This window comes from Sceloporus occidentalis, unplaced genomic scaffold, assembly GCF_023333645.1.
Source record: "Sceloporus occidentalis isolate IW3139 unplaced genomic scaffold, rSceOcc1.0.p SCAF_72, whole genome shotgun sequence".
NCBI lineage: Eukaryota > Metazoa > Chordata > Lepidosauria > Squamata > Phrynosomatidae > Sceloporus > Sceloporus occidentalis.
The window spans coordinates 5057283-5067500 of NW_028317052.1; the positions used below are offsets into that span (position 1 = coordinate 5057283).

At 42.7% G+C, this 10218-nt stretch overlaps 1 protein-coding gene across 1 annotated transcript in view; it reads right to left on the bottom strand.

The window, feature by feature from the left end:
* LOC149286140 (apoptosis-inducing factor 3-like) overlaps window positions 1-9359 on the bottom strand; it is a 40455-nt gene extending 31096 nt beyond the window's left edge. Inside the window, exons 1-7 of the mRNA XM_089494448.1 lie at window positions 9112-9359; window positions 7203-7262; window positions 5657-5766; window positions 3960-4069; window positions 1532-1576; window positions 837-918; window positions 539-651 (exon numbers count right to left, since the gene is read on the bottom strand). Of these exons, the coding sequence (XP_089350574.1) occupies window positions 539-651; window positions 837-918; window positions 1532-1576; window positions 3960-4069; window positions 5657-5766; window positions 7203-7262; window positions 9112-9359 (768 nt within the window). The remainder of the gene's footprint in view (window positions 1-538; window positions 652-836; window positions 919-1531; window positions 1577-3959; window positions 4070-5656; window positions 5767-7202; window positions 7263-9111) is intronic.
* Between the last annotated feature and the right edge of the window lie 859 nt (window positions 9360-10218).

The following is a 10218-nucleotide window of genomic DNA, read 5'->3' on the forward strand; positions in this document are numbered from 1 at the left end:
AGCGAGGTTGGAGCCCCGCGCTACTCCAGTGTGAGTGCACTAGAAGGTTGTGTAAAATATTTTTTTATGTAAATACAAATACCTTCCCCTGAGCCCGCTCAGCCTTTCTTGTGATGCATGATAGTGGTGTATTCTACACTAGGTCAACTAGGCCTAGGGAGCCATGTCCAGGGGCCCCTCAGCCTCACAAGGAGCCAATGGGCCACCTGGAGATCAGGCTGGAGGGCCACTGCTCTATGGGGTGGTTAAAGGGGAGATCAACACTGCCTCAATAGATAGTTTGCATCTGGCAGAGCTCATCCTCAAGATGCAGAATGGATGGAATGGTGGCATGGAAGGCAATAGATACGACACTGGGAAATCTTCAACTCTGCTGACAACCCCCCTTTTTGTGAATAGCTCCCATTATTTTACTAATATATATATATATATATATATATATATATATATATATATATATATATATATATATATATATATATATATTAGATGGTGAAGCCCCATTGAAGCCATCTTGGTCATTTCCTCGAACGCAGACCTTGCTGAGCTTTGTCCTGTCATAGGGGACGTGGTTCTCTCTTGTCACCATTACAATCCTGCCCGTGTACCCTTCCTGCCGGAGAGTTTCAGCACACACCAGCGCAGCGGGGCCTGCAGATACATAACAGCCATGAGTAAAAAGAATTGGCACAATCCACATTCCCTGAATTCACAGCAACAGAACTAGAAGAACAAGTATTCGAAATCTAAATGCTGTGGATTCACTATGGAAACATTTAACCCAGCTCAGCTGCAGCATTTGGCCTTATGTTTATCCCTTGTAACTTATTTTTTACCTGTTCCAATAAGAGCGGCAGTGCTTCTATCCCCAGCGGAGAGCCTGCTCATGCTTTTCACCCTTTTCACGGTCTGCAGTGCCTGGAATTGCAAGACACAAACCAAGCTCTAAACAGGGAACACGGAGCTCCAATGACAGAGGATTCTAATTTATTTATATGGAAGCCTTGAGGCAAATGCTTTGATGTGACAAAAGAAAACTAGACGTGGATCACACTCTACAGTTCTACCTTCTTATCCAAATACACCCCTAACCGCCCTCTTCATTTCTCTCGTTACCTCTTCTCACTCCCGTATTCAGGATTTCACTAGTGCTGTACCCCTTTTCTTGAACTTCCTTCCCTGTTCCGTCAGATGTTCTTCCTCGTATGCAAATTTCAAAAGCTCTTTGAAAGGCCCCCCCCCCCTCGAGAAGCATACAACCTTTCTTCCTAATAAATACTCAGCCGGCATCCGCATCAAACCATCACAACCAACAACCTCTGCAGACCATCCTGACTCAATCGACTCATCCCCCTCAGCCATCGACTAGACTGTAAGCTCACAAGAGCAGGGCCCCTCTTAAAATTATTTCACCAACTCTTTTCTCTGAAGTAACAATGATACAGAATCCGCTGGCGCTATAATAAATAAATATAATGCAATACTACGATTCACTGACACCTCCAGAACAGTAATAGGCTGCAGGCTTTACCTGCTCGCTAGTGACAATGCACACTGCGCCTTTCTCCACCGTCACCTGTGGAGAGAGAGATAAAAGCCAGTTTGTTAAAACATTATAATGATATAACGTAGTATGCCTTAAACACGTTTCCTGTGGCCCAGTGCACTAAAATCACATGTACTTGTGACCCTATTCATGTACTTATAGGAGAAGGGTAGGTAACTTCTAGCCCAAATGGGAACTCAAGCCTGGTAGCCCAATAATATTGTGTGCTAAACAGCTAGATGACAAGAAAACGTATATATGGTTATTTAAGTGCGCACTTCTCTTCATCATATGATAAAATCTTCATTTTTTTCAGTTTAGGGTGCATTGCCGTTTTTTTTATAATAGTTAAGTATCAAAAAACAACATCAAAATCTGAACAGACTGCGGTGGGGAGTTCCCAATGGTGACTTAATGAATGCTTAGTTTTGTCTGTATGTACATCACATTTTTTTAATGGCAAGGTTAAGAAACTTCCCATTTCTTAATTTCCAACACCTTACACAGTTTGCACACTGCCGATTTCAAAGCGTGCAATGACTGGGATTATGTTATAGTGTTTGAGATGATTCAAAATGCTTTTGTAAATGTTTGCTATTATTACTTTGATCTATGCATCCTCTGTCTGCCATCTTTACATACCATGTCTGCTTCAAATCATAAACAAGGTGGATATCCAAGCAGTCCTCCCATATTGTCTCACTTCCCCCTCAACCTCCGACTAGATTGTAAGCTCGCAAGAGCAGATCCCTCTTCTCCTTTGCACCAGTTTGTTATTGTGTGTGTGATTCTAAATTGTTCTACTGACTGTAACAGGGCTGTGGAATCTGTCGGCGCTTTATAAATGTAATGTAATGTAATGATATTCCAGTGAAATTTCCCCCAAATAAAACATAATGATCTATTTCTGCCAGTTTTAAAGGGACACTCCAGCTTTTATATGCACCTCGATGTATATAGTAACTGAGAAGGTCCCTTTCCGTGGTGTTCTTTTAGCAAATGCATGGGGCTATTCTTCCCCTGCCTCTCAGCTATGTTCTATGTAGGGTATGTGTTCAGCTAAACATATCTCGCAATACAATTACCATCAGTCAGCTCTGCCGCTGGCTCGGTGAACACTGTGTCACACTATATGGCCATATGTCGCTCAGCCTGCCACTATGTGAAAGTACTTTGCCATAGCGACGGGCTGGGCAATATATGGCCATATGTGTGTGACGGAATCTCCAATATTTATGGTCACAGAAGCCTCTGTGCCATGGGCTCCTCGAGGGGACTGAGTGCCAGCCTCATTCCTACAGACTATGGGCCCTGGTGTAGAGTGCCAGGTTTTCCCAAGTACAAGAGACTCTAAAGACTGGAGCTTGGACACAGATTTGTGGCACCCGCATTTTGGGAAGGGTTTTATGGGTGGTGGTACTCTCCATCGGGTCAGGACTTACAGGACAGAGACCTCCATGGCCAGTATATGTACCTGGATCTGATATCCAGCAGGTTTCAGCCAGAAGACAGGGAACCTCTCGTGTTTACCATCCTCCCCAGACTACAATAGCGACCCCCTACTGGGCTGAGGTGGGCTGAGTGCAAATACTGACCCGTGTGCATAGGAGGACCTGATGGAGAACTTTGTGTGGCTTGCTGTGTCTATTGTATGTAAATTACCCCCCTTGTACTGTTTAAATACCCCTGTGTTTTCACCTTAAGATGAGTGATGTCTGATGCTTGGGGTGGGCTGCTATGATTCTTTATTTCCCTTTTCAGGACAATAACCACGCTGTGTAGCTAACCTTACGCTTCCCAAAGTGCCAGCGCGGCTCCGGTGCAGCGACGTCGCCCCTTCTCTCTAAAACGCTGGTTCTGTCTGGCGCTGAAGGGGTTAATTCTTGGTGCCCCGGCAGGAGGAAGCAACGTTTGGCGGGAGTAGCCAGTCGGGGTACAGGGCTTCCCATCCCATTTATGCCTTAGATATGTGTTTTTAGAATGGTGTTCAGTGCATACCCAGTGAATTCTTGTTTTGTGTACTTGCTCATTACTAGTCTAGCAGCAACCCATGGATCTGAATGCGTATGCCTGTTATATGTTTTGGGTTGTGCGCTCCTCTATTTTGTATATTTATTTATTGGAAACAATTTCAAGCAGCCAATTATGGGAGACAAGATGCTAAACTAAGCGTATTAACTGTAATCCTCATCTGTCTTTAGCATAAATCTCCCTTGGGCTGTGCTTCAGGTGCAGACTCATACGTAAAACGATTCTATCTTGAGCTCATTAGTAGAATACGCCATAATTAAAAGAAATGATACGTGCATCGTTCTTCATGCAGAACACAATACTGCCTCGCATAATTAACGAGTATTTCATTATTATATATTATGTGGCATGGGTTGGCTTTGGCCAAGAAATAGACTGTTACCTTGAAACAGGGTAGACTATCAAGTCCGGGATATTCTTCAATGTCTCCTGTCTTGATATTGAAGCAGGCACCATGCCAAGGGCATCGAACTCTATCACCCTCCAGGACACCTGCAATAGCCCACAACAGAATAGTTCCAGCACTCGCGAGAGGCGTATCTACTGAAAATAGCGCCTATGGCAAGCACTGAAATTGCGCCCTTGTCCAAATATCTAAATCATTTACTAGCCCCTGCTGCCCATATATATATAAATATTAGTCACTGCTGCCGATAGCAGGTATAGAACATACAAACCCAGATACAACTGAAATTGACTTGTTATCTCGGCACTGAAGGTATATATCAAATAAACACAATCAGACATACAAATCCTGTATTTGCAGGTATATAATAATATAATAGATCAAATACATACATGGAAACAGCATTGCAGGTATTAATCAACTGAATAAGACATATTAACCCTGTATTTGCATGTATGGAAACATAGCATAGCACATATGGATCTACAGAATAACACAAAAACCCAGCTTTGCAGGTAAAGATCAATTGGAATTCACATAAAAACACGGCATTAAAGGTATATTTAAAAGCCCCTAAATTACAGGCATAGATCACAGGTTGCACACCCCAAAGTCAGCCCTGGCATCCACATTGCCCACATAGAACCTGACCAGCACCCAGATAACACACATAAGATTTGCAATCTTTGTCCCCAAATAGCCCAGCACAAGTCAACTTTGTCCCCAAACAGTCCGGCCTGTGCCATCCTTGTCCCATATACACCCTGCCCGTGCCATCTTGGTCCCCGAGGCTCAAACCTCCTGCTAGTGCAGGATACACAAACACTTTTACAGTCACTCACCAATTCACACAACTCATCCACACATTAACTCATGCTCTCCCTCATTCAGACAACTCATGCTCTCCCTCATTCAGATAACTCATCCACATATTAACTAATGCTCTCCCTCATCCACACATTATTTCACACTTTTTACTTATATATACCCCCTCTCCTTCCCTTATCACTTTCTAACCCCTCTCCCTCCCTTGTCACTGTCTAACCCCTCTCCCCCTTTGTAGTTCTCTCACCTTGAGGTCCAGCGACAGGAGCACGAGGCTTCTGTCTTCCTGCACTGCCCGCTGCTTCACTGCGGCTGAGCGCCGTAATATGACATTGTATTTCAGTGCTCAGCAGTGAAGCAGCGGGCGGCTTTTAAAACTTTTTTTTTTTTCTCTCCTCCTCCTCAAAAAAAAAAAGACAGCGTTTAAAAGCCGCTCACTGGTGCCCGCTGATTCACTGCTGAGCGCTGAAATATGACATCATATTACCGGCACCGGGATGGAGGTAGAGGCCTCGTGGAGGCCCCCTCTCCTCCGCATCAAAAAAAAAAAAAAAAAAGACGGCGTTTGAAAGCCGCTCACTGGTGCCCCCTCCAAATGGCGCCTATGGCAGGAGCCATAAGTGTCATACCCTAGATATGCCTCTGGCACTTGCATTTCATTGTATCTGCTTGTCCTGACCACCAATAAATGACTATTTACAACTTTACTTTGGCACTGTATTTAGAAGGGGTGCTGTAGTTAGAAAGGAGTACTGTCCATCAAACAGGAAGGAGAACGTTGACCAGCGTTGTAAAATATTTTGTTGACATAAAGTACTTTATTTACCAAAACCTGATGGGTAAAATACCTTTACTTAGTGGTGCTCCATAATGAGAACACTTGCTGCCCACAGCACTGAAAGCTCCATTACTCCTAACTACGAGAACAGGGTATCCATGGACCTCAAACTCCCGCATCCTGTAAGCAAAGACGAGAGTAGAGATTTCCGTGAATACACAGTCATGCCTCTGGGCATATTATATATAAACACTTAAATAATCAAATATTTTATTTGTTTTTGAAGAGTCTCTTAAAATGCAACTACTCTTTAAAGATGGTGCTATATAAAACAATAAAAATAATATATTTTTGAATCATTTGATTTATTTATTTTTATTATTGATTTTCACAAAAGTCCATAATCTTTGAAAGGTAAACGAAGTTTCCATACCAAAGTTATCTGCCAAACGCTAAAAGCAGACTGACCAAACAGCCTTTTCTATATTATGTAACCTAAGAATCTAAAGATGTATTAAAAACCCTGAGGCTTAAGCTTAGGCCCTGAAACTTCACAATATATGTAACCGCCACTGCATGAATTCTGTATAGTTATATGCAAATAAGGTTTACAGATGATCATCATTTTGCCTCTATATCCACTTTGAAGCAAATGTCCGCTGTACTACACAGCCTTTAAACAAAGACCGGGACCGGTCCAGAAGCCACTCATGGACATCTGTTTTATCCTTAATGGAACTCATCAGCATAAGATTGATTTCTGGCTTACTGCCTGAGGATTTTATATATATATATATATATATATATATATATATATATAATAGGCTCACTGATCCTTGGTGATGGATGTGGATGCCAAATGCAACAGATGCAAACCATAAAAAAAATGGCCGAATTATAGAATGGCATTGGGGAGACAAAGATTTTCTCACATTAGTTACGGCTTCATCTCCAGCTTCATCTCCAGCAGCAATAAGTCTGCAGATGGCCATTTAAACCAGTACTTACTCGCCATCTTTCATATCCGATTCTTTGCACAACTCATAAGTGAATATCCCCTCCTCCATTCTGTGTTTCTTGGTCAGGAACTGTACAGAAAAAAAAATAAAAATATGAAACCCTTAGGCCAGCCCTCATAAGACGTGCATAAAGATCAGTGATATACAAGCAAGAACCATCCACTGTCCATTTCCTATGAAATGTCTTCTTGCAAAGGTTATCCGACCACCAGTAGTTCTAGCCTATAAATATAACCCAACCCTAGGATAGAGCTAATACTTTTTCCTCCCCTCTGGAAACATTTCTGTGAACGCCCATACCTGCAGTGCTGCCTGCTATAAGACCGATGCCTCTGCGTATGGAATTGAACAGTATTACCAGAACATCAATAAAAGGAAGACAACCTGATTGCTTCTCCAGTACCTGATATTAATGTGAATGTGCCGAGTCTCTGTGGACCTCCTGGTTCTTCTGTTTGTAATGTTTCCCTTTGGTGGGCACACATAGTTTTAATACTGAAACTATACATGACCTTTTGTAATATGCTATCAGATTAACTCCACTGGGAGTACGCCCTGGCCGCAGTTGCTATATCTCCATTAGTGAAGGCTTCTCACCTTTCCCTTAGTCTTTTCACAAAGCACTGACCTATACAAAGACTTCTATCTTCTTCCCACCTGAAAAATTAAACAGTGTAATCAGCAGGAAAGGTGGCGATTTCCCAACCCCCGTCTCAAAGCCTGGTTTCTATGATTCATGAACATAGGCAACAACCCGGAGAAGAACTTCTCTGAGATCTGTATCCTTGACGGGTCTTAATTAAGGATTGAAAAGCCAGGCTGCCAAACCAGACCCCCAAATACCTTTAGCACTACTTATCGGCTAATTAATGGCAAGATTTACTTCTGCGATTAGGTACACACAAAAAGTGTTGTAAGGAGTAGGATTTTGTGGTCAGCTCTAACTCAGTTAGTTGGCTGGAATAATGAATGTCTTAAAGGAACGGCCATGGTTTAATGTTTACATTTTATTTAAAAATAATTAAGTCCCCACACAGACGGATTCTGGAACATTTCTCTAGCGTTACGATCCCTATGGGTTCAATAAGGTACAGAGCAGCAAGGGGGGGGGGTGTCCTGGTAGGGCATGAATGGACTCCCCGCTGACTGCCTTCTCTTAGGAAATAGGCAGTCCTTGGTTAAGCAAGCAAGCAGTGAGTCTGCCAAACACATCTCCCAAATGTCAAGCAGCTGGGGTGAGGGGAAGGGTAAACCCATCTAAGGGGAGCCTGCAGATTCCCCCCCCCCCATGTATTTGTAATGGGGGCAACGCAAAAACGTAAAGGGACCAACAAGATATCACATGCATTAATGTGCATACAATGGCTGGAGTGTCCGATTTATCGTCTGATTTAACCATGATCTATTCCGGTCAAGACAGAGGATCAAACTTACCCACTCACAAAACTTTCGAGCCAATATTATTTCCTTAATTTCAAAGTTTCTTCAAGAACCAGCGGCTTGTCTTTACCACAAATGTTTTGCTAGCTGATAAGAGCTTTTTGGTTTAATGACAAGTTAGTGCAAGTCCAATTTGGAAAACGGTCAAAGCGATTCATACAGAATCATTTCACCAACTCTAAAAGGTATGTTCGAATTAAGTAATTATTGAGATCTTGGGTCCTTTTTGAGTGCGTACCTTAGGGAACAGAATTGTTCATCAGCCTTCTACTGTGTAGTAAGGTACTTTTTGCATTGGAGCCCCTATTAAGAAAACAGAAGCATACTCAACACTCCAACGATGGCACCTTGGCACCATGAAAATTAAAGCCCATACGGTGCATTGCGCATCCCTTGAATATATTTTCGTAACATAATGTGAAGTTACTCAAGGTCCTTGTACTAGTTCTCAATTAGTTGAATAAATTTCAATATTTTATTACTTCATGCACGGAATATATTATTTTGAATGACAGAAGTGTAATCTATTTTAAGCAGATATATTTATTGCAGGAAAAACATGGTCATTCAGATCCGCTGCCAAATTTTGTGTTTCTATGTTTATGAAACAGTTAAGTAACAAGCCTTATGTTCCTGGATCGTTATTAATAAAAAGTGTACACCTGGTAAAGTTATAATGCGTACGTGGGCTGCCAGCCCTGCTTTCATTAGAGGAAATATGACACATATATGGTTTATAGCGTGATGTATAATCAGACCACAGAGGGTCACTTTTAGAGGGGGATAGTTAGAATTAATAGGAGCCGTGATTTTACTAAGACTATTTATCTGACTTTGACAGCATATTTTAAAAATTCACTATGAACTAGAAGAACGATTTACCTTATTTTACACAAGTGGATTTAACACTGTGATGCACTCATACACAGTAAATACCCAGAACTCAGAAAACAGGGACATTGGAGGAGGGACAGGGGTATTTGGGACTAAAAGAGGGACACTTGGGAGGTATGTATTATTAGTGATGGGGTGATCCAGGTACTGATGCTGGTATCAGGGTACTCACCTGGAAGGAGTCCACTCAGAAACACGGCTGTCACTCTCACACACTGCTGATCTGTTGTGTACACTCCCGAATCCGCGGACAAGTTGCCTACTCATGCTGGCACAGCTTCCAGCCATCCACCAATCAGAATGATGATCACCCAGCCCCATACACTCACTGACCCCGCCCAGTGTCTGGCTCTGGCACACTGAGCAGGGGTTAAATAGCTGGGAGCCGGAACACCCTTTTGATGCTGTAACGATACGCATTCCGTGTTACATAAGATGCGGCTGATCGTTGCCAGCCTTTCCGGTAGGGTTACGAAACACCTGGCTAACCGGATACCGGCACAGCAATCGGTCACACGCGGTTATAATAGTCTGTCAAACCACTAGATGCGTGAGGCTGTGAAATGCCCCAAATCCCTACGAGCTGATCGTAAACCCGAACTACCATCCGGTGTACGGCTGCTGACCGCAGCGATTACCGCATCCTGCAGCCAGCATACCTCCCAAGTGTCACTCTCTATCATGGACAGTCACTAAAATACTCCAAAGTCCACCAATCCCCCCCCCCTCGTTTCTTCCCAATAATGTGTGTACAAGCAGCAGAAAATGGGTTAATAAATTAGGGTTTATTAGTGTGGAAATAAAATGCATTCTTCTAACACTACTACATAAATAGTTATCGATCGGTCCCAAACCATGGGAAAACTAACATAAAAATGTCCCTCTATTAGCTGTATTCAGATTTCACCAAGGGTCGGCCACCTGACATGCCTAGCAAATGCCCAGCGGCCGCTTACTGACAAACTCACTCTCTCAGATCGGGTGTTCTAGGAAAAGGAATTTTTCATAGAGAGCGCCCTCTATACTCCACAGAGCACGTCTACACCATGAGTAGATTTGCATATGCAAATCAGACCTATTGCGCTCTTCTTGATGCGAAGCGGTGACCATTTCCAAATATTTTTGGTTCTTGTATAGAATTTTATGTGAAAAAGCAACAGGTGGCATATACTTATTTGTGATTTTTGCCATGAAGGTTCCTTCAGAGAAGCATTTTGGACGTCTATCTTTCTCTCCTTAACTTGAAAAGCCTGGGTCCTAGCGGGATATATATACTCGG